At 42.9% G+C, this 25,470-nt stretch overlaps 2 protein-coding genes across 7 annotated transcripts in view; one reads left to right on the top strand and one right to left on the bottom strand.

Annotated features, from left to right (window-relative positions):
* The window catches only part of lcmt1 (leucine carboxyl methyltransferase 1), a 54,940-nt gene extending 51,050 nt beyond the window's left edge, over positions 1–3,890 (bottom strand). The window contains exons 1-3 of the mRNA XM_041205662.1: positions 3,682–3,890; positions 3,133–3,233; positions 835–926 (exon numbers count right to left, since the gene is read on the bottom strand). Coding sequence (XP_041061596.1) covers positions 835–926; positions 3,133–3,221 — 181 coding nt within the window. The 5' untranslated portion in view covers positions 3,222–3,233; positions 3,682–3,890. The remainder of the gene's footprint in view (positions 1–834; positions 927–3,132; positions 3,234–3,681) is intronic.
* Positions 1–25,470, top strand: part of LOC121287754 (rho GTPase-activating protein 17-like) — a 289,690-nt gene that overhangs the window by 68,941 nt on the left and 195,279 nt on the right. For 4 of the 6 annotated variants that reach the window (XM_041205661.1, XM_041205658.1, XM_041205657.1 and 1 more), the window contains exon 1: positions 18,508–18,846. The exons of 1 other annotated variant lie outside the window; for it this stretch is intronic. In XM_041205661.1, the coding sequence (XP_041061595.1) occupies positions 18,794–18,846 (53 nt within the window). In that variant the 5' untranslated portion in view covers positions 18,508–18,793. Of the gene's footprint in view, positions 1–18,501; positions 18,847–25,470 lie in introns of those variants that run through there. One more of the 6 variants, XM_041205654.1, reaches the window with a different exon arrangement.

Below are 25,470 nucleotides of genomic sequence, written 5' to 3'. Positions count from 1 at the left end.
CCCCCAGACTACCTTCCCCCACTTCCTGAATGCCCTTTCCAACCCCACCCCCCCGACTCCGATGGCATTCCCCAACACCACCCCCCCCACCCATTTCACCTCACCCCGACTGCCCACGGGATTCCCCCCACCACTCGCCCCCAACAGGTCTCCCTACCTCTCTAACCACCACCCCCCCCTCCCCCCTCCGATCCCCCCAACCTACTGACCATCCCCAATCTTCCTCACTTACCTTACACACCTTCCTCCTGGCTTCTCAAAGTGGCTGGACCTGTAATCTTATCTGCTTTATGTCAGCTAGTGCCATATAAAAGGGGGTGGGTCTTCCTTACCTTCGACTCAGCTGCCCTTGACACAAGGTCTCGGCAACTTGCTGCACTGCAACTCTTTCACCCGGTCTGAGTTGGAAAGTTGGGCGGGAAAGGTGTGGCTGCATTTCAGCATTAGTAAATAGGAACGGAGTGGCAATCCGACTGCGATTGCCACTCCACAGATTTTGTGGCCCTATATTTGGCCTCAACATCCCTGGGTAAGAAAGAAAAATAAATCAACCAGGTTTTTCACTCCTGATCACAGCAGTAACCACTGATAAAAAAGTGTGCATATCGATGAGGACAGAATAGGTTGTGATGCTGTTCACAGCTGAATAGACAGACATTTATTGTCTGGGGTCACACATAAAAAGAGCCTTTTTATGATACTGAAAGACACTCCTCTGCCCAGGGAAATGGACCTCAGCAAGAAGAAATGGTGAAAATATTAGAAAAAGGTAAGGAGAGAAGAAATGTAGAAAGGAAGGACAAAGCAAACTTCCGCAAGTATGCAGGGAATTACCTCTGTTGATTTCAGGAGCTTTCCTTTCATTTGGCTGTTTTATAAAATACTGTATGTATGGGTCCTTCCAATAGTTCATGCTCACCGCAAACCTGCAAAACAGAAGAGATAATTATCAATGAGAAACTGAGAGTTAAACTGACATTAATTTGGCTTGTTTTGTTGTTTCTGCTACTGCAGTATTAATAAAGCAATTAAGTAAATTGTTTATTTAGGTTCTAAGGCAATCAAAAAGATTGCGCTTCTTGCAAAATCTCTTGTCTTTAAATTAAAAACAGCCCACCTCCAAAGTGTGTTCAATATAATGGAGATCCTGGGTATTAAAAAGTATTATGTTCTGGATAGAAATTCTCAAACGGCCAGGCTGACTACTATATCACCTGACGATCAGGGATTGCTATGCTAGAGAGTTTATAACAGCCCAGATGTATATTTGCAGATCCTTGTGTTTTGAAATGCCCAACCTTCAATGATGGTGTAGCCAAGTACGTTAGTGCACAAAGCAAGTCTGAAGTGCTTGTACCCATCTTCTTCAGTAAGAAGCACCACATGGATGATCCATCTCGCCTCCTCCTGAGGTTCCCAGATGCCAGACTCCAGCCAATTTGATTCACTCCACGGGATATCAAAAAGCGGCTGAGCACACTAGACACAACAAAAGCTATGGGCCCTAACAACATTTGGCTATAGTACTTGTGCCTCAGAACTAGCCTAGTCAAGTTGTTCCAGTAGAGCTACAAAGCTGGCATCTACCTGACAATGTGGAAAATTGTCCAGGTCTGTCCTGTACACAAAAAGCAGGACAAATCCAACCTGGTCAATTACTTCCCATCAGTCTACTTTCAATCATCAACAGAGTGATGAAAGATGTCATAGATGGTGCTGTCAAACAGCGCTTACTCACCAATAAGCTGCTTACCGATGGTTAGTTTGAGTGCCATCAGGATCACTCAGCTGCTGACCTCACTACAGCCTTGGCCCAAATATGAACCAAAGAGATGAATTCCAGAGGTGAGGAGAGAGTGAGGGCCCTTGATACCAAGGCAGTATATGGTCAAGTATGGCACTAGAGAGTCTTGGTAAAATTGAAGTCAACGGGGATTAGGGAAAGATTCTCCAATGGCTGGATTTATACCGATCGCCAAGGGAGATCATGGTGGTTGTTGGAGGCCAATCAACTCCACCCCAAGTCATCATTGTAAGAATTTCTCAGGTCACTCTCCTAGGCCCAAACATCTTCAGCAGCTTCATCAATGGCTTTTCCTCCAGCTTAAGGTCATATGTGGGGAATGTTTGTTGATGATTGCAGAGTGTTCAGTACCATTTGTAACTCCTTGGATAATGAAGTAGTCCCTGCCTGCATACAGAATGACCTGGACAACATTCAGGCTGATAAATGGCAAGTAACATTTGCACCACATAAGAACCAGGCAATAACCATCTCTGACAAGAAGCAGTCTAACCATCTCCCTTTGACATTCAACAGCATTACTATTGCTGAATCGCCCACCATCAATATCTACATCAACATTCTAGTCATGCTTGAATAGAAACTGAATTGGGCCAGCCATATAAATACTGTGGCTCCAAGAATAGGGCAGAGGCTGGGATTCTGTGGCAAGTAACTCATCTCCTGAATCTCCAAAGCCTGAAGGCCATCTACAAGGCACAAGTCAAGAGTGTGATGGAATACTCCCCACTTGCCTGGATGAGTGCAGCTCCAACAACATTCAAGCTGAACACCATGCAGAGCAAAGCAGCCTGCTTAATTGGCACTCAATCCATCTTTTTACACATTCACTCTCTCCACCACCGGCACACATTGGCATCAGTATACCATCTACACGATGCATTGCCAAACCTCTTCGACAGCATTTTCCAAACACGTGACCTCTACAACCTAGAAGAACAAGGGCAGCAGGCACATGGGAATATCATCAACTGCATTTTCCCCTCAAACTCACACATCATCTTGGAATTATAAATCGCTATTCCTTCACTTGCTCAGTCAAAATCCTGGAACACCCTAACAGCACTATAGACATACCCACACCACAAGGACTACAGCAGTTCAAGAAGGCTGCTCACCAACACCTTTGCAAGGGCAATTAGGGAGACGTAATAAATGCTGACCTTGCCTGTGATGCCAAAACACATTAATGAATAAAAATGCTCACTATAGACAGGATATGAACCACTTCCTGCATCATGCATCACACACAATACCATACACTATAATACTCAGGTCAATTTTCAGAGACAACCTATCCTAATGCTCCAGTAGCTCTGCAATCGTACCTTTTACAAACTGTTGCATCATCACATGTGGAGCGAACTGCTTCATCTGCTGTGTCATCGGAGCCAGTGAAAGAATGGTTGGTAGCCATTAGATTCTCACACTGTGGGGGATAGAAAATATTACACAGGCATTAATTTTGAGAAGAATGTGCCTACCTTGCACAAACACATCCTCAACTTCCCCCAAACCAAAAACAGTACAGTATCTTCTAAATGACATCATTTAAAATACGTTTGTAATTTTTGCTGTTTTCCCTGATTTTAAAAATATAAAGCAAGGCTGCATTATCTACAATTATCAATCAACTGCTCCCTCAAATTACTCCTATAGTTTAAGAATTTTTTAAAAGATTGCTTTGTTACAAAAATAATTTATATATACATACAAAGGATGCTACATTGAGAAATTAGTTATACTAAAGTTTAGCTTTCTATTGTTAAATTGAGATGATAAAATATTCTAGATTAGGTTAATGAATTTGCACTGTTACAATAACGCAAATTATTGAGGTTAGACAGTGTTTTGTGAGGAACTTAAAACTCAATTACAATTATGTGTCTGAAGCTGCTCAAAGATCCTCAATAATGGGCAATGAAGGGTGTACAATATCGGTGCAGCACTGGCGATCCCCGAATGCTGATACACTCTACGAACACCTACATTCCTTTCCTTAGACTTTTGGTGGTAGTAACATTAGAAAACAGCACCTACAGTTCCTGCTACGTAATGCTGTTACCTCTGACAATGCAGCAATACGTCTCCCGATTGGCGCTAGCTGCGAAATGATAGGACCAGCTCATTGGCCGACCCGGGCCGCAACTGATTGGTTGCCGACAAGGAGGCAGGACATACAATTGCCATTCGGACTAGGAAACACGAGACACATTTCCGGGAGGGATTAACTGGCTACACGTAGTCGAAGCGTAAACGGGCCGTAGCAGTAATTTGTACTAGCTTGTCCCGAGTTCATTATGTTATTAGAAATTTCGGATTTATATGTGACTTTGCAGCTCTATGCATTACACGGGTGCATAATGGAAAAGCAGATTCTTTTCAAATGTTGTGGTACTTGTAAATGTTGATGTTCATGTTCAGAGAAATTTGGATGTATTCATACAAAGAAGGCAGTATGTTAGCATGCAGGAACAGTAAGCAATTGGGAAAGCAAATGGCATGTTGGCCTTTACTACAAGGGGATTGGAGTACAGGAATACAGTCTTACAATTGTACAGGGATTTGGTGAGACTATATCTGGAGAACTGTGCAATTTTGGTCTCCATATTTAAGTGAGGATATACTTGCTTTAGAGGCAGTACAGTGAACATTCACCAGATTGGTTCCTGGGATGAGAGGGTTGTCGTATGATGAGAGGCTGAGCCCCTTGGGTTCTCTGGATTTTAGAAGAATATACGGTGATCTCATTGAGAACTTCAAAGTTTGCAGATGATACTAAACTTGGAAGCATTGTAAACTGTGGGGAGGACAGTGAAGAATGTCAAAAGAATATAGACGAATTGAGGGAGTGGGCATATAGGTGGCAGATGAAGTTCAATGCAGAGAAGTGTGAGGTGATTCATTTTGGTAGGAAGGACATGGAGAGACAATATAAAATAAGGAGTACAACTCTAAAGGGTGTGCAGGAGCAGAAGGACCTAGGTGTATATGTGCATACATTATGAAAGGCAGAAGGGCAGGTGGAGAGAGCAGTTAATAAAGCATACAGTATCCTAGGCTTTATTAGTAGGGCATAGGGTACAAGAGCAAGCAGGTTATGCTGAACTTGTAAAGGACACTAGGTAGACCTCAGCTGGAGTACTGTACAGAACTGTACAGTTCTGGGTGCCGCACTTTAGGAAGGATGTGAATGCATTGGAGAGAATGCAGAAGAGGTTTACACAAATGGTTCCAGAGATAAGAAACTTCAGTTATGAAGATAGATTGGAGAAGTTGGGACTGTTCTCCTTGGAGAGTGGAAGGCTAAGAGGAGATTTGATAGAGGTGTTCAAAATCATGAGGAGGCTGGACAGAGTAGATAAAAGAATCGAGAACAAGAGCGCAGAGATTTAAAGTGATTTGCAAAAGAAGCAAATGCAATATGAGAAAAAAATGTTTACACAGCAAGTAGTTCAGGTCTGGAATGCACTGCTTGCAGGTGTGGTGGAGACTGGTTCAATCGAGGCATTCAAGAGGGCTTTAGATGATTATTTAAATAGAAACGATATGCAGGGTTACAGGGAAAAGGGAAGAGAATGGTACTGAGTCATAATACTCATTTGGAGAACCAGTGCTGAAACGGTGGGCTGAATTGTTTCCTTATGCACTGTAATGATCCTGCGATTCCGTCGCCAGTACATGATCGTTTCCTAGAGCCAGAGTCACTCCTAGATCCATTAAGGCAGGCTTGTCCAACTCATGATCTGCAGGCCGCATTGCGGCCCTTGAGTCCTCTGGATTCGGCCTGCCAAACTTGTTGGACATTCAACTGACTTACATTTGAAAAAATGCTGTAAATCTGCTTGGCCAGTCGCAGGCTGGTTTCCGGCTGCATTGGCTGCAGCAGCCTGTGATTGGACGAGCAGAAATCAGTGGGAAGCTAAGTTTTCATGAAGGTTCCAGGGCCTGAGACAAGAGCAGCGGGGGAGAGCAGGCTTTGGAGCCAGATTGAGGGAAAGTGGGCTCCAGACCAGGGTGAGAAGGGAGAACTGGCCCTGGAGCCAGACCAGGGGGGAGAGAGGGCCTGGGAGCCAGAGGGAGAGGGACAACGGGCCCCAGAGTGAGAGGGAGAGTGGGCCCTGGAGCAAGGGGGAGAACGGGCTTTGGAGCGAGGGGAAGATCTGGTCCTGGAGATCGAACGATGGGGGGAGAGCAGGCCCTGGAGCCAGAGCTAGGGGGAGAACAGACTTAGAGCCAGAGCATGGGAGAGAGCGGGCCTCAGGGCGAGGGGGAGAGCAGGGTGAAGGGGAGGAGGAGAGTGGGCTCCGAAGGGAGAGGGAGGGGGAAGAGGAGGCCCTGGAGTGACAGGGAGGGGGACTGTGGGCCCCAGAGTGAGAATGGGGTGCATAGGTGTGTGAGAGGTGAAGGGAGAGTGTGTGTGAGAAAAGAGAGTGTGTTTGTGTGTGTGTGTGTGTGTGAGGAGGAGACTGTGAGAGTAAAGAGTGAGTTTGTGTGTGAGAGGGGAGAGAGAGTGAGTGTGAGTGTGTATGTGGCTCACTCCCAGTCTCAGGATTTTCATTCACCCTCACCCCCATGCACCAACATGCACTCTCATCCGCCCTCACAGTGGGTGAGTGAGTGAGCACCCTGAGACTGGGAGTGAGGCAGACACACTCACCCTCTCACACTCTAATCGTTATATTTATTTATTACTCATTTTTTTTATTTATCAATTTATTGCTTTGACATTGTTCTTTTTTGCTCAGCAAGGTGTTTCTTTTCATATGTCGGGGGTTTTTTTTAATGAACTTCATATTTAATGTTGTGCCAAACCTTATCTTTCCAAAACTTGCCCATTGGCTCCTTGAGTGAGAAAAATATTGAAATGCGGCCCCACACCTCATCACCAGAAAGGTTAGACAAGCCTGCACTAAGGGGATTTGCACTGCGTTTTATTGTCTTCCAATGTTTCACCTCATTTTGCCAGTCCATGGATCTTATCGCTTGTCCATCATCCTGGGCATTTAGCCAATGTTTGAATTTGCCGGTGACTTTCCCTGCTCTCCCTGCAATGGTCACATATCTGCATTCAATGGATCCTTCTGGTATGCAGGTTACCCTAGTACCCACTCTAGGCAGTTGTCCTTTGGATACGTTAGCCCTGTTCTTTGTGTTGGTATCACTTTGTCTATCATCATCCAGCCCCTTATCAATTTATTCTGTTCCTCACAACTGTCAAACATGTGAAGTAAAGGGTACCTCATCGCCTTCTATTAATTGCTCAGATTTTAAAAGTTTATAATCAATCCCAATTAACTGAGATGAATGGGACCTTAGTAGTTTGACTACCATGTTGGAAAACCACTGTATTCTCATCACACCTTACCAACTGACCTGGACTGGACTTGCCACTCTTTTTGACCCTTTGCTTTTTTTTCCCTCTCAAACTCTGATCACCTGATACTATTTAACATTCTGATTAGAAATGCCAGGTTTTGTTAAAGGGTTGAAATAATAATTTGGGGAAATTGCACCTACTGATTTTCCAAAGACAATTGCTATATCATGTTCCATGTCTAGTTTCATTTGTGTCTTATTCATGGAAGGCTTGCTTTAATTCATTCATGGGATGCGGGCATCACTGGCTAGGTCAACATTTATTGCCCATCCCTAATTGCCCTTGTTCAGAGGGAACTAAGAGTCAACCACTGCATTGGGTCTGGAGTCACATGTAGGCCAGACCAGGTAAGGACACTAGATGGGTTCTTATGACAATTGGCAATGGTTTTTATGGTCATCATTATTTTTCATCATCCATGTTTTTTAAATTGAATTCAAATTCCACCATCTGCCATGACGGGATTCTAACCCAGGTTCCCAGAGCATTACCCTGGGTCTCTGGATTAATCCAGTGACAATACCACTATGCCATCACCTCCCCAACAGCAGCAGCAAGGGTATCTCATCACATTCTACATCTACAATAATAAAGTGGCTTACTCTATTTTGCATGGAATCACCACTCTTTTCAGTGACCTCGTGTTGTCATCCCTGAACTTGAAACCAATAGAACCTTATTATTCCCTGAACTTACTTCAATCCTTACTACTGAGTGAACCTAAATAACATTTTAACCAATCGGTTCCACATAACTGTCAAGATGCAACCACACTGCAATTAAATGAATCTGCGACTTAAACACTCATTACCAGATTGAAGCTTCTTCTGACCAGTACAATTCCTTCAGACTGATCAATATCATCATCTACTGTGTCATAAATTGCTTTGAAAACCCTGCTGTTCCACTTTGGGCAATTTAATCACAATGATATTTTGGGTCACGCCTGAAACACCTTGGGTTTATTCATCTATTATTACTATTCCAATCCTGTCATCTGCCAAAATGCCTTCATCCTCATTCCTTTTTCTGTATTTCCTCTGCTGTCCTGTCGCCTGCACTCCGTATCTGAAGAATCTCGAAAGGCCATAATTATTGAGTCCTCCATCCTCTGTGACACCACAAAATAACCTATTTGTGCCATCAAGGCTGCCGGAAATGACTGCTTTCCCAGAATTTTTTAAAAAAGCATCAGGCATTTGATTTGAAAAAGTGTCTCTTTCTGCGACACCTTGGCAAAAATCCAATAATTTGAATACGAGCACTGAACAAGAAATTTCCAAATGGAAGTTCTGAAATCTTTTACACAGTCTTTTCAAGTTCGTGATATATTCCTCTATGGAATGACCATTCATTTTTCAAAATCAATCCAAATCTGACCATGCCTTGCAGGCATCTAATAAATCATCTTTCTTGTAAATTTTATCCATAAAACTTAATAGAAGCTTAAAACCTTCTTCAGTATCCAACATAAGGGCCTCTAGCTCACAAAATACTTTGCTTCTGATCTTACTATTATTCGGAAGCAACAGTGCCACAGCCTTCCTTGTTTATTCTTCGGTAAGGACATAACCCATGTCCACATATCCATTTCATTTTTCCACTGGCCATAAGCTTCAAATTCAGAGAACATCAGTGGGAAATCATACCCTAACAAATTACACTTGATTTCAGTCATTCTTCCCAGAAGTAATTCAGAATATAATCTTCTGACTGAAAAAAAATCTTAGTTTCTAATCTTCCCTATTAGGCAACCATCCTCTGGTATCATGTTAATTTGATCCCAAGCCCCAGGTGGTCAAATATGAAACTAGATGGCAATTCTTTTCCTTGATAATAGGCTTATTTATAGAATGTAACATTACAAATACCTGCCTCCTACCTACTAATACCCATGTCCCAGCTGTCTCTGTTAATATTCTTTTGAGTATGGGTTTGACAAATTAACCAAATAACCAATTTTACAAAAAAGCCAATTAAACTAATTAATCCAACTGATGGCCCCTAAGGAGCACTGTAACTAATGAAAAAGAAATGAAAGGAAACTTATCCAACTAAATCAAAATGGCATTTTCTGGGATGAGGAAGCACTGCAGCCCTCGTGGACCTCACTGGTCATGGAAGGGCAGTCTGTGTTTATACTCTTTTGAGCAACACTAAACTAATGGTCAAATTAACCAGGTAAATTAAAGTGATAGCCCCTAAGGGGCATTGTAACTAAAGAAAAAAAATCAAAGGAACCTTACCAAATTAAATTAAAATGTAATTTTAAGGGCCAATGAAACACTCCATCCCCCATGAGGCCCACCAGTTGCAGAAGGATGGTCTCTGTTTATATGTGCTTTCAGTTCTTAAACAATGCCCTTCACCTGTGTATCCTTAACCTTGATAAAATAATTAATATACCATTAACATTAATGCTATAGGTAGAAAAGGAATAAGGCCCTGCAGGCAGAATTTAGGGAGCTAAGAAAGAAACTAGCATGCTGGAGCTTAGAGGTAGTAATCTCAGGATTACTCCTGGTGCTATGTGCTAGTGAGTATAGATGGTGCAGGAGGAAAAGCTTTATATTACTGGGACATTAGACAGGTTCTTGGGGAGGTAGGACCTGTACATACTGCATTTGAACATAGCTGGGGTCATTGTCCTTGTGGGCTGGTTTGCTAGTGCTATTGGGGAAGGTTTAAACAAACTTTACAGGGGGATGGGAACTGGGAGGGAATGTTGGAGAGGATAAACAAGGTGCACAAAGAATTGGGAGAGACGGATAGTGCTAGAGTAAGAAATAGTAAGCTATTACGTGGGGTCACATTCAGAGGGAATTCAGTAGTAGGTTTTCAGTGTATGTGAACACACTCTCCTCAGATACCAGGTCCTAACAGGGCATGACAACGGTGGACATCCATGTGTTGGTCCATGGTTATGCTTGGCAAGGTACTGTAGTGCCTTCTGCAGGCTCTAGCTGACCAGGAGACTCTTCCACTCTTACCGGCTGCTATAGGCATATTGGAAGGATTTTCAGGTTGATAATCAATCTGTTTGGCCACATTATGAATGCACCTTCCATGGCCATCAAGTCCAGGAATGGGTCTCGAAACTGGAGCTTCTGGCTCAAAGATATGGCCACTACCACTCCGCCACAAGACACCTATGAACACACGGAGTGTAGTAAATAAGTTTGGTGAGCTGCAGGTGCAGCTGGCATGTGGGAATATGATGTTGTGGCAATAATGGAGACCTGGCTCAAAAAAGGGCAGGACTGGGAACTAAATATTCCTGGATACAAGATGTTAAGAAAGATAGGAAAGGAAAGAAAGGACGAGGGGAGCCAGTGTTGGTCAAGGATACTATTACAGCACTGGAGAAAGAGCATGTCCTAGAGGGGTCAAGGACAGGATCTATTTGGTTAGAGCTAAGAAACAATTGAGGTACCATCACTCTACTGTTCATTCTATAGGCTTCCAGTTAGTGAGAAAGATATAGAAGAACTAATCTGCAAGGAAATTGCAGAGAGGTGCAAAACAATAGTCATAATGGGGGACTGGAATAGTAATAGTTTAAAGGGCGGAGAGGAGCAATATTTGCTAAAGTATCTTCAGGATAATTTTCTCTATCAGTATGTTTCCAGTCTAACCAGGAAGTAGGCATTGTTGTATCTGGTTCTGGCGAATGAGGTGAGACAAGTGAATCAAGTGTCAGGAGGGGAATATTTGGGGGACAGTGATCATAGTATCATAAGGTTTAGGTTAGCTATGGAAAAGGATGATTAATTAATTGGGGGAGAGCCGATTTCAATGGAGTGAGAATGGATATGGCCCAGGTAAATTAGAATCAAAGATTGGCATGCAAAACAATGAACTGCATTTCAAGAGGAGATAGTTCAGGTACAGTAGAGGTAGAGAGAAAGGTAGAACAAAGCCAAAACTCCCTGGAGGATGAAAGAGATAGAGAATAAGATGAAGAAGAGAAGTATATATGACAGATCTTGAGTTCTCTGCTTGTTATGGTCCTCTTGGATAAGGAATTGTGGTTGAAAGACTTCTGGCTACAAATGACAGACACACTACTCTATGGACCTTGAGGAATCTGATTTTGGTCATAGGCATGATCCTATAACCATTCCGGTATGGCGACAAGCAGATATTTTAAATTTTGTACATCATCCGAAACCAATCCTTTTCTACCCGTGTTGCCCTTAAACTCCTCAAAATGGCTGACATCAAAACAATCTCTGTCATTAACTACACGGAACTGCAAGTTCCCAAGAGGTCCACCAGAGAACAGACTCGGGACTTCAGCTCTGAACTGTCTTCACTCTTTGCAGAGCCAACTCCCTTGCAGGTGACAGAAGCTCCAGCCAAACCTTCAGATTAAGTATTACACCCGTACTTCGAGTGGAAGACACACATGAGAATGACCAGCAATAGAACGATGAGCCCCAACTCAGGCTCCAATGGTTGCTGTTACACAACTGGGCAACGCCATGGCAAAGAAACTGCAATTTCCAGCAGAAGCGCACAGCAGCAAGGTATGCAGGAGCAGGAGAGTAGTGACATCAACTCACCAGAGCACACCTCCGTGAGGTACACGGGCATAGGAAAGAACGCAGTGTGGTGATGAAAGCCATATTGCTGTGTGAGCTCATGAATAAAGACCATTCAAACGAAATGGGGATACACCTTCCACTCCTAAAAAGAGAAAGAAAACCCATGTTCATTCTACAAGGGAACAAAGTGAATATTCCCTTCGGAAGGAATGGGACAAGCCTATCGTGTCCAAACAAAGCAGATGGTTGTTGATAAGGAAGAGTTCAACTCCAAGGAGTGAAATAAACAAATCAGATGGAGACAACCAAGTGCCAGAAATACAAAATCCTACAACTTCAACTCCAAGCCAACAAAGCTTGCCCAAAGCAACTGAGCCTATCACTCCCCCAAATGTGACCAGAACGAGATCTGGAAGAATTGTCAAGCCTCCAGACCATTTGAATTTATAAAGACAAAGACTTGATATGGGGAGGAAGGGTAGCACATAAAGAAAGATCATAATGTAAATATATTGAATAAAGACTTGGGGAGGTGTAGTATAAAGGTGTTTGGCATAGCAAGGATTAATGTGAGACTGGAGAACAGTAATGTAAAGGGTCACATGACAACAGATCTGGGTCAATCGAAGACTATGCAGAGGCCTGTGCAGAAGTAAGCATGGAGTTAGCTCAATGTTACCAATAAACGCTGCCATTCAACCTTACAAGCCTCTGAACCTCTTCACGAGAGCTACTGAACAAACCCTTACAAAAGCAAGACCCTGAGTCTACAAGGATTGAACCCGATGTTGTTAGTATTAATTTGATCCATGCTCTTGCATACTGCCATCCCCACCTCCCCCCACCACCCACCAACAAATCTCAGCTTTTCTTGATCCTTATAAATAACTTGGATAAGGGTGTGCAGGCCACAATTTCAAACTTTGCAGATGGCACAAAACTTGGAAGTATTGTGAACTGTGAAGAGCACAGTGATAAGCTTCAAGAGGACATAGACAGGCTGGTGTAATGGGTGATGTGTGGCAGAGGAAATTTAATGCAGAGAAAGGTGAAGTGAGACATTTTGGTAGGAAGAATGAGGAGAGGTAATATAAAACAAAGGATACAATTCTAAAGGAGGTGCAGGAGCAAAGGTACCTGGGGGTACATGTGCATAAACTGTTGATCATGACAAGGCAGGTTAAGAAAGCAGTTAATAAGGCATACAGGAAGTTGAGTTTTATAAATAAATGCATAGAGTACAAAGGCAAGAAAATTATGGAGAACTTTTATAAAACATTGGTTTGAACTCAACTGGAGCAGTGTGTCCAATTCTAGGCACCACACTTTAAGAAAGATGTAAAGGCTTTGGAGAGGATGTAAAAAAGATTTACAAGAATGGTTTCGGGATGAAAGTCTTCAGTTATGAGGATAGATTGGCGAAGTTAGGGCTGTTCTCTTTATAAATGAGAAGGTTGAGAGAAGGTTTGATAGAGAAGTTTGAGATCAGGGGGAAAACTCTCTGTTGATTGGAATCATACCTTGCACAAAGGAAGAGAATTGTGGTTATTGGAGGTCAGTCATCTCAGCTCCAGGACATAACTGCAAGAGTTCCTCAGGGTAGTGTCCTCAGCCCAACCATCTTCTGCTGCTTCATCAATGACCTCCCTCCCATCATAAGGTCAGAAGTGCAGATGTTTGCTGATGACTGCACAATGTTCAGCACCATTCGTGACTCCTCAGATACTGAAGTAGTCCATGTCCAAATGCAGCAAGACCTGGACAATATCCAGGCTTGGGCTGACATGTGGCAAGTAACATTTGCGGACACAAAGTGTCAGGTAATGACCATCTCCAACAAGAGAGAATCCAACCATCGCCCCTTGATGTTCAATGGCGTTACCATCAATGAATCCCCCGCTATCAACATCCTAGTTGTTACCATTGGCCAGAAACTGAACTGGACTAGCCATAGAAATATTATGGCTACAAGAGCAGGGCAGAGGCTAGGAATCGTGCGACGAGTAGCCCATTTCCTGACCTCCCAAAGCCTGTCCACCATCTACAAAGCATAAGTTAGGAGTGTGATGGAATACTCCCCACTTGCCTGGATGAGTGCAACTCCCACAACACTCAAGAAGCTTGACACTGTCCAGGACAAAGCAACCCACTTGATTGGCACCACATCCACAAACATTCACTCCCTCCAACACCGAGGCACAGTAGCAGCAGTGTGTACCAAGTACAAGAATTCACCAAGGCTCCTTCGACAGCACCTTCCAAATCCACCACCAATACCATCAGAAGGACAAGGGCAGCAGATAGATGGGAACACCACCACTTGTAAGTTCCCCTCCAAATCAGTCACCATCTGAACTTGAAAATATATCGCCGTTCCTTCACTGTCGCTGGGTCAAAATCCTGGAATTTCCTTCCTAACAGCATTGTGGGTGTACCTACATCACATGGATTGCAGCGGTTCAAGAAGGCAGCTCACCACCACCTTCTTAAGGGCAATTAGGGATGGGCAATAAATGCTGGAGCAGCCAGCGAAGCCCACATCCCGTGAATGAATTTTTAAAAAAAAGAATTTCGAAAAATCAGAGCAGATAGGAAGAAACTGTTCCCATTGGTAAAAGGGTTGAGAACCAAAGGATACCAATTCGAATTGATTGGCTAAAGAGGCAATGGCAGCATGAGGAAAAACTTCACAATACAGCGAGTGGTTAGGATCTGGAATGCACTGACTGAGGGTGTGGTGGAGGCAGATTCAATTGTGACTTTCAAAAGGGAGTTGCATAATTATCTGAAGAGAGAACATTTGTGGGGTTACAGGAAAAATGTGGGAGTGGTACTGGCTGAGTAGCTCTTACAGATAGCAGGCAAGACGTAATAGGCCAGAAAGGATTGTGTCGATGCTGTCTACTGTCCAAAATTATTCAATCTGTACTTTGAACAAATATTCAGAGTCAGATGCACTTTCAGGGGGAGACAGTGGCATAGTGGTAATGTCATTGGACTAGTAATCCAGAGACCAAGGTTAATGCTGTGGGGGACATGAGTTCAAATCCCACCATGACAGCTTGTGGAATTTAAGTTCAATGAATAAAATCTGGGATATAAATGGTGACCCATAAAACTAACATCAATTGTCATAAAAACCCATCTTGTTTACTACTAATACCCCTGTTGTCCTTATCTGGTCTGGCCTACATGTGACTCCAAATCCACTGCCCTCTGAAATAGCCTAGCAAGTCTCTCAACTCAAGGGCGTTTAAGGATGGGCAACAAATGCAAGCCTTGCCAGCAACACCCACATCCCATCAAAGAATTTTAAAAATTGGAGACAGGAACATAACAAACTTGTGATATGCTGATGTCACAGTGCTACTTGCAAAATCAGAAAATACTGTGGATCAACTAAAATCTATAAGCTTAGAATGTGGATTGAGTCTGAACATCAAAAAGATGAAAACAATGGTTGTCAGAAGGAATACATTAGACGAGCGAAGATTGAAGTCGATGGTATCACACTGGAACAAATAGATAAGTTTATCTACTTAGGACATGATGGCAGAAGTCAAAAGAAGGATAGAGATAGCCAGAAGTAATTTCCTGAAGGTGAAGGATGTGTTAGCAACAAGGAAAAAATTTATAAGATCACCCCTTCCTGTATGCCTCAGAAATCTGGACAATAAGTAAAGATCTGTGGGAGAAAATAGAAGCCTTTGAAATGTGAATGCTAAAATGTATGCTTAAAATTCAATATGCAGACTGTAAGATGCGCTTGAAATTGCAAGAGCAAAAAGAACTCTAAAAGGTGACAGCCGGGAAAGAAGAGGTCAGTATTTTGGCCATTTGATCAGAGCTGAAAGGCTACAGAGATCTCTTCCAGCGGGCAAAGTAGAGGGCAGCAGAAAGAGAGGTTGACCTAGGCATTGTTGGACGTCATAAAGCAGTTGCAGAAGAGTTACAGTGGATGTGCAAGTCAGACAAGCATGACATACTGTGACAACAGATCCCTTGGTAGGAGTGGCTTCAAGCAGGGCTGGACAGGAAATTTATAAGATCTAAACTTCTTCCTTTGAATCCATTGCCCCCACCTCCAACCCCTTGGTGTCATCTTCCACTTATACTGAAATGACAGAGATTGTATATCGAGGTCATTCATAAATGCCTAAAACAAGAGTAGTTCTAACACCCGCTCTTTGGGCATGTAACTCATTATATAATTCTGAAGCTTTGCTTAAGACTACCTTCTAGTTTCTTCCTTTTGGCTGGTTATGAATCAGTGTTCATATTACTTACACTAGCAAGAACAGGCAACAATTAGTCATTTTCATTTATGGATCAGGCACCCCCAGTGTAGTTGAAACCGTTTTGAAGGAGTTGGAGATGCTTGTGCTCTGAACTTGTGTAGACACTTCTTTTAGTCGAAACTCTATGTGATACAATTTAGTACCATTAGATGGCAGGATAGGCAACTGTCAATTTTTTAACATGACAGATGATTGATCAATGATAGCTCATCTGGCAGTCCAATTTTTATATTTATTTGATAGTTTCCATTTTTCTACCCTCATGTAAAAACAAACAAAAAAGATATGTAAAAATTTCAATTTTTGCTAAATAGGAAGACACAGATTTGCACATTAAGCTGTGGATATGCCAACATTCCTACATTCATTGCAGGGCCAACAAGCCATGGGGAATAATCCTGAAAACTGGCCTTTGTTGCGCTTTTAGTGCACGTGGATTATATTAACCCTGAGGTTAAAGGGCCCTTTGAAAGAGAATGTTTGTAAAAGTTGGAGGACACTGGGTGACGACTGACATGGCTCCTGTTTATTTGTGGTTTATTGTACCTCGTGAGCTTCAAATAGGGATTGAAGTGAGGGAATCTGATGTATAGAAAAATGCTTCACCTGCATTGGATAAAATATAGTGCTCTGTCACCTTTAGAGTGATCTTTATTTGATTTCTATTGTGAGTGCTGCTACAGCAAGGAAAAGTGAAATGCCTGCTGCCTTTACTTGGTGAGGTTGAAGGATGGGGTGATTCAGCTGCTGGTGGTTACTGTGGATACAGGGTTTGAATAGAGGAGGCTGATCCATTTGGTGAAGCCCCGTCCATTTCAGGTATGCCTACCTACTCTGCTAAAGAATTTTCCATCACCAACAAATGTAGAAGGGCAATCAGGTTGTTTGGATGTATAGCTCAATGGATAGAGCAGAAGTTCCAGGGAGGTTGGAGCTTTCCTTTTTATGTCCTTTCATGTTCTCAGAATATCTCAAAGTGCTTCACAGCTGATACATTATTTTTGATATGTCTTTGATATGAAACAAATATGACAGGTGAAATATGCCCAATAAATCCTAAAAACAACAATGAGGTGAAGACCAGGCAGTTTTGTTTTTGGTAGTGCTGGTTGAAGAATGGACATTGGCCATTTGTGTAGCCTTTCAGAATTTCCTGCTGTTTTTTGAAAAAAAGTATCAATGGATCTTTTATATTCACCTCAACAGACAATTGGGGTCTTAGTTTAATATTTGATTTGAAAGAAGGCATTTACAGCACGAAGCTGGCTGTGAGTTGTACACTGAACTATCAATATGCACAATTCCTGGATTAGGGCTTGAACTCAACCTTCTGACTGAAACTTGAGAATGCTACCACAAACCAAGCTGACATCTAGACTGTGACATTTAGCCTGTACTGGTTTATCTCCATCTTGATATTGTACACAGTTCTGGGCACTGTACCTCATGAGATATCTTGGCCTGGGAGGGAGTACAAAGAAGGACAACAGAGTTGATAAATCAGGCTGGGTGACAGTGCTATGAGGAAAATCTGAAGATAATGTGGATGTTTACATAGGAAGGCGTTCGTATTGTTACATTTAAGATCTTCAAGGGAATAGGTAAGCTGGATCACGGAGTGATGTTCAAAGTTAACGCAAAGGGATTTTTGACAGGCAACACTTTTTTATTTGTTCATGGGATGTGGGCATCGCTGGCTAAGGCAGTATTTATTGCCCATTCCTAATTGCCTTTAAAATGGTGGTGAGCCGCTGCCTTCTTGAACCGCTGCAGTCCATGTGGTGTAGATATACCCACAGGGCTATTCGGAAAGGAGTTCCAGGATTTTGATCCAGTGACAGTGAAGGAGTAGCGATATAGTTTCAAGTCAGCGATATAGTTTCAAGTAGGATGGTATATTGAAGGATGTCAGCGATAGAGTGGCATAAAGAGCCTCTGATCTTTGGAACTAGCTGGATGGATGGCTGGAGATGGTTGTTTCTGGCAATATTAATAAACAAATTGGGATATACTTGAAAGAGAAGGAATGCTCAAAAAGCCATAAGGAATGACAAAAATATTAAGGCAATTGCAGCATTTGATGTCAGAGGAAGTACAAATGTCATTCTGCTTGTGGAATGAACACACCTTTTAGATTACTCTTTCGACTTTCACTCTTATTAACCATTAGAGGTCACCCATAAATACTCCTTTTCACGAGTACAGATTTCACTTTATTTTTGAAAAAAATAGTATTATTAAAAGATGAAAAACATATTTACACACATACGGAACATTATCTGAGCATCAACATTCTGTACACTTGTGAAAATGTTGACAACTATGTGCGTTCTCTTAACTCTTTAGCAGAATATGGATAGACGAAGGACTTTCATCTCCAATCCAAGACCCTGATGTTAAAGCGAATATCCCGTCTTCCTGCCTGGCTTTGTTGTTGTTTACCCGCCCCCCGGTAACGGAAGTGGGCGGTAGAGGAACTTCCGGCTGGCCCTCAGTTGGTTGGTGGTGTATCCTTACTGCGAGCTGGGGAGTTAACAGTATCGGAGAGAGAGGAACCACTGAGGGTCACAGTGAAGAGGGAGCAGACGCTGAAAGTTACGAATTATTCGGTAGATGAGCAGAGACCCGGTTGGAGTCTTTGCATTCATTTGCCCGATTGTCGGCGCACTGAAAGTCTCACAACTATGATGTGCACAGCGGCCTGGACACACACTCACTAAAATCACTAAAGACAAAACTTAGGAGGAACCAACCAGAAGCAACAATGAAGAAGCAGTTTAATCGGATGCGGCAGCTCGCCAACCAGACTGTCGGCAGGCAAGTACCGTACCGGACCTCCCAAAAGGAGGGAGCAAGTTTTGGGGGATAGTTGGGTGGGTGTGGTGGAGGTGAAATCGGCACCTCGGGATCTCGGGGGAAGTCACATCTGCAACTTTCAGCTGGCTGCTTTGGTTGATGCCCACTGCGTTTTGGGAAGGCGCCGGCTAGAACTGTGTTCAGCCTGGTTGCACCAAGGTGGCTTCGGTGCATCAGTTTCATTCCTATCTCAGCTCAAAGTTCCCTTCCGGAGGGTGGGGGCGCATGGCCTCAGCAGAATCTTGGATTTTAAGGATGATGCTTATCTGCGTTAGAGTTTTCCGTATATTATGTTGAGGCTTTATGTAAAACAGGGAAGCGATGGCAGATCAAATTTTATCGCGTTGGTAGCTTTCAATGCAAATCATGCTACTAAGTAAAGTAGCTGGTTTGCCACTTGTAGCTCGGTCCTGTTGTCTTTGTTGAGGCGATATGCATGTTTGCTAATTAAAACCTTCTCAAGTGTCGATCAACGTTACTCAGAGGCGCATAAAGCGAGGTCGACACTGAGTTCGGCAGCATCGCAAAACTATTTTGTAGCAAGTGGCGGAAGTGACCATGGGACTGGGTTTATTTCTAGGGGCTCACGTGTTGCGGTGTATATGGTGAGCGAGTGGTTTGAATACCTATCTCCAATTTTCGGAAGCTGAAATGTTGGGACTTTGGAACTAAACTTACAACACTTATCATTGTTGCCCGTAAAGCGCTGACTCACCCCGGGTGGAAGAAGTGATCCACGGACCTCTCGCCTATAGTTAGTTCCGAGCCTGAACAACAGACCATATCCGTTTTATACGCCGCCCTCTGCTCCCAACTCATTTGTCTAGTCCTCGGTTCTGACCCCTTGCAAGGACCCAACCAGAGTCGGATGTCTCCAGTTTGTCAAATCTGGGCCAGGGTTGCGTGAACACCCCTTGTCGTTGATTTTGTTTGGTTTCGGTATTAGTTGAGCCCTATTTAATGGAAAGAAATCCGATGATTCCTTTCAGATAACTTGAGGTGAATTTCATTCTGATATCAGATTTTTTGTGATCTGGAATTTCTCAACAGTGCCTATTCCATTGCTGTTAGCAGTGAAGTGCAAATTGGACACGGTCGATCTGTAATACACTACACAACTTCTGTTACCTTCTAGTTTACGAACATGAATAATGAAAATTAAAGGGAAACACAATGGAGATTTGATTTTTTAAAAATGGAAATTGCTTGAAATACACCATGTTAATCAGTGTCTAGAAAGAGAAGGCAGTTGTGAATGTGTACTCTGCAGAACTGGGAGTTGAAATGCATCTCTGGCCTGTACATTGGCTCTGTTGCCTCGTTCTGAAGTCATATTGTTGTGTGGAAGGGAGGAGAATCAACCGAGTTGTGTAGAGGATAACTGTTTAATCAGAGTTACAAGTTGTAAAACTTGAATTCGATAAGTTGAGAGTGACATTCAAATGCCTTAAGTGTCATGAACCTGAAGTTATGTTGGATCTATTTTGATCTGTTTTATTGGAACATTAAAATGTTATTTCTTCAACAATATAACAGGAACTGCCTGTGGAGGAAATAAGTCAGTGTGAGCAGATCTGCTCATCGTGGCATGCTTCCACACCAGTTTTGCTCATTTGAGTCTTTCGATTTGTCTCAAGTGGGTTTGTTCCAATTATAACCATGGGTCCTGTGTTACATGGGTTGGCTCAGTAACTCAAATTTTGTGTTGACCATTTTGTCAGGAAGATTGTCATGAATAATAGCAGCAAAACAGTTATAAACCACATAAGGAGGGAAACATTAACAGTTTCTCAGTTGCTGTCAGACTTGCTGAGTTTTTCCAGCATTTTTTGTCTTTATTTTATATTATATATTATAAACCAGATAATGTTGGGTGCTCTGTAAAGGAATTGAACTGTTATAAAGAGTAGACTTTGGCAACCTTGATCTGATTTAGTGTTTGTGCCCTAGATGGACTGGTATTTATTTTTTGCCTTGGACTGAATGACTTCATTGGGCCTGCTTTTCTGCAACATACTTGTCTGAGCCTTGGTTACAATCACACGAGCACACTAACTTGTGGTGTTCTGTTGACTTCACGATTACAGTAGAATCTTAACATGTATAATTTTCACAAAGGACAAGTACCTCAGAGCTTACATCTATATAGGAGAAAAATCAGTTGTCAACTACCTGTTTAAATATAGACATTTGACCTGATTCTGAGGGCTGAAACTTTGAAGTTGTTCTGTTTACAATGGGTTAATATGTATCAGGGTGTATCTGGGCACCACTGTACAAAAAAAGGACAGAAATCTCAGATTTTACACTGCTGATTTGGTATCACCTGATGTCTGCTAGGATGGGATGTAGCTCTGTCCAATACAGGAATGACTTTTATGGCTGGTCCCCTGAAATTAGTACATGAGAGAAAAATCCTGCTTTTGGACATTTCCTGTTGATCTGGTCATACAGGAAAATTTTATGTTTAGTATTCATTTCAAAATACTGAAGTGTTTGGATGGATTTTTGACTGACATTTTTTCATGAATCTGAAAAATAGTGGAACTATATTTGGCCACCAAATGGTTTCTTAGACTTTTAATTGAAGATTCATGTTGAATTCAAATTCCACCATCAGCTGTGGCAGGATTTGAACCCAGATCCCCAGAGCATTAGTCTGGACCTCTGGATTACTAGTCCAGTGACAATACCACTACACCATTGCCTACCCCTGGAATGCATTGTGTGTTTTCCTATAATACATGCAAACTTATCCAATCAATGCATTGTCTTCTGTATTTTAATACCCCTTTTAAATTTTTGCTTCAAGGCTGCAGCTTGGGCTTCGACTAGATATTGTCCCCTCAAAACGTGGTGGAATAAGCCTGACCATTACAGACCAGTCAGTTTAACATTGATAGTGGTCATTGCAAAGATTTTAGGAACAGTAATCTGGCAGGAAATTGACATCCATTTGGACAAACATGGACTAATATAAAGGAGAGCCAGCATGGATTGGTTAAAGGCAAATTATATTTGACTAATTTTAATTTTTGATAGGGCGAGATGGTGATAATGTCATTGGACTAATAATCCAGAGACCCAGGCTAATGTTTTGGGGGGATGGGTTCAAATCCCACCATGGCAGCTGGTGCAATTTAAATTCAATTAATTAACGAAATCTGGAATATAAAGCTAGGCTCAGTAATGACAACTATCATCAATTGTCATAAAAACCCATCTGGTTCACTCACCCTCATCTTTGGGGAGTGGACTGGTTAATCCATTGCTTCGTTATATTTCAACATTTAGGGAGACAGTGGCATGGTGTTAATGTATTGGACTAATAATCCAGAGGCCCAGGCTGATGCTTCGGGGGCACAGGTTCAGATGTTGCCGTGACAGTTGGTTGGCGGAATGGTTGGCAGTTGGTGGAACTTAAATTCAATTAGTAAAATGTCCTTTAAGGAAGAAAATCTGCTGTCCTTACCCTGATGGCCTACATGTGACTCCAGACCCACAGCAATGTGGTTGACTCTTAACTGTCTTCTGAAACAGCCTAGCAAGCCACTCGTTGTACCAAAGTGCTACATTAAAGTCAAAAAGCAATAAAACAGGATGGACCACCTGGCATTGAACTGGGCACTGGAAATGGTAATGGCACAAGCAGTTGACCCTGTAAAGTCTTCCTTAGTAACCTCTGGTGCCTTGTGCCAAAAGGGGAGAGGAGTCCCACAGACTAGTCAAGCAACAGCCAGACATAGTCCATACTCCTGGGAATCATACATTATAGGGAATGTCCCATACACCACAATCACCATCCCTGGGTGATGTCCTGTGCCACCGGCATGACCAGACCCACTAGAGGTGATGGCACAGTGGTTTACAGTAGGGAGCAATTGCCCTGGGAATCCTCAACATTGACTTCAAACCCCATGAAGTCTCATGGCATCAGGTCAAATGTGGGCAAGGAAACCTCCTGCTGATTACCATCTATCACCCTCCCTCAACTGAACAGTACTCCTCCATCAACACTAGTAGGAAGAAACACAGGGTCAAGAATGTACTCTGGGTGGGGGGATTCAATGCTGATCACCAAGAGCAGCACTACTGACTGAGCTAGCTGTGTCCTGAAGGACACATTTGGCAGATTGGGAACCAACAAATGGGAGAACCCTACTAGACCTTGTCCTCCCCAATCTACCTGTCACAGTTGTATCCGCCCATCACAGTATAGGTAGGAGTGGCCACCACTTAGTCCCTGTGGAAACAAAGTCCCACCTTCACACTGAGGGTACCCTCCATTATGTTGTCTGGCACTACCACTATACTAAGTAGAATAGATTCAGAAAAGATTTATCCAACTCAACTGGGCATCCAGAAGGCATTGTGGGCCAAAAGTCGCAGCAGAATTGTATTAAACCGATATCTGTAAGCTCGTGACCAGGCATATCCCTCATTTTACCATTCCAATCAAGCTCAGCGGTCAATCCTGGTTCAATGAAGTAGTGCAGGACAGCATGCCTAGAGCAGCACCAGACATACTTAAAAATGAGGTACCTGCTGGTGAAGCTAAACACAAGACTGCTTGCATGTTGAACAGCAGAAGAAACATGTGATAGATGGAGCTAAAGGATCTTACAACCATTTGTTCAGATCAAAGCTCTGTCCTGTCACATCCAGTTGTGGTTAGGAGGAGGTGGTGGCATAGTGGTAGTGTGGTAACTAGTAATCCAGAGGTTCAGGCTAATACTCTGGGGACATGTGTTCAAATCTCACCATAGCAGCTGGTGGAATTTAAATTCAATTAATAAATCTGGAATTAAAAGCTAGCCTCTGTCACTGTGACCATGAAACCATTTTCAATTGTCATAAAAACCCATTTGGTTTACCAGTGTCCTTTAGGGAAGGAAATCTACCTGGCCTGGCCTACATGTGCCTCCAGACCCACAGCAAAGTGGTTGGCTCTCAAAGTCTTCTGAAATGGCCTAGCAAAGCATTCAGTTGTAACAAAAGCTGCTATGAAGTCTAAAAGGAATGCCTAGCAGCACTGTGGGTGTACCTACACCACATGGATTGCAGTGGTTCTTGAGGGCAATTGGGAATGACCTAGCCATCCATGTCTACACCCCATGAATTAATAAACAGAAAAATTAAAAAGCTAATTGGCAGAGATTGTCCACAAATATCTCCATTCTCAATGGGGAACCCAGCACATCAGTGCAGAAGTCAAGGCTGAAGCATTTGCAACAATCTTCAGCCAAAAGTGCTGAGTAGATAATCGATCTCCGTTTCATTCTGAAGTCCCCAGCATCACAGATGCATCTTCGGCTGGTTTAGTTCACTCCACATGATATCAAGAAATAGCTGAAGGCACTGCTTACTGCAAAGGCAATATTCCAGCAGCATACTGAAGACTCGCTTTAGAGCTAGCCATACCCCTACACAAGCTGTTCCAGTACAACTATAGCACAGACATCAAGGGGCTGCTGCTCAATCTTTGGTTGCATTTTATCCTCCACACTCTTGATCTTTGGCCACTGATGTGGAGATGGACAGGGATATTGGAGGACCTCCTTGTGGGGCAGCCCCTGGGCCTGGCCCAAGTGGCCATTAATAGGTCCATACAGCAGGCAATCAAGAGGGTCATTTGGCCTGACAGCCTCTTTTCCGTGGTTAAGTCCATGCTTAGATGTCCCTGGAGAGGGAGCACACATGTCCACCAGTACACTTGAGACCTTTGTAACCTGGGGCTGGAGTATGTTATTGGCACCAGAAATTCCATTTTAATTGAAGTTTCTTTCTAAAGTTTTTGGTTCCATTGCAGTGCATTAATAGTGTTCCTCTTGCATCGCACATGCAATTGATTATTAATGCCAACAAGAGGTATAATACTGACATCTACCCAACAATGTAGAAAGTTACTTGGATATGTCCTATTCACAAAGTAGAACGCATCCAATCCAGCCAGTTACTACTCCATCTACTCTCAATCGTCAGCAAAGTGATGGAAGATGTTATCGACAGTGTTACCAAGTGGCACTTGGGTAGCAATAATGTTCCCACTGACACTTGGCAGGGTTCCGTCAGAGCAACTCGGCTCTATTACTTTTTTTATTCCTTCATGGGATGTGGACATCGCTGGCTAGGCTAGGCCAGTAATTATTGCCCATCCCTAACTACCCATGCGAAGGTGGTGATGAGCTGCCTTATTGAACTGATGTTCTATGTGGTGTAGGTACACCCACAGTGCTGTTAGGAAGGGAGTTCCAGGATGTTGACCCAGTGACAGTGAACGATGGCAATATTTTTCCAAGTCAGGATGGTGAGTGGCTTGGAGGGATTTCCAGGTGGTGGTGTTCCCATGCGTCTATTTCTAGATGGTAGTGGTCGTGGGTTTAGAAGATGCTGTCTAAGAAGGCTTTGTGAGGTTCCTGCAGTGCATCATGTGGATGATATACACTGCTGCCACTGTGCATCGGTGGTTGAGGGAGTGAATGTGGATGGGGAACCAATCAAGTGAGCTGCTTTGTCCTTGATGATGTCAAGCTTCTTGAGTGTTTTTGGAGCTGCAGTCATCCAGACAGTGCCATTGAATGTCAT

This window comes from Carcharodon carcharias, chromosome 15 (genome assembly GCF_017639515.1).
Source record: "Carcharodon carcharias isolate sCarCar2 chromosome 15, sCarCar2.pri, whole genome shotgun sequence".
Lineage (NCBI taxonomy): Eukaryota > Metazoa > Chordata > Chondrichthyes > Lamniformes > Lamnidae > Carcharodon > Carcharodon carcharias.
This window is presented reverse-complemented; position numbering and strand designations above follow the sequence as displayed.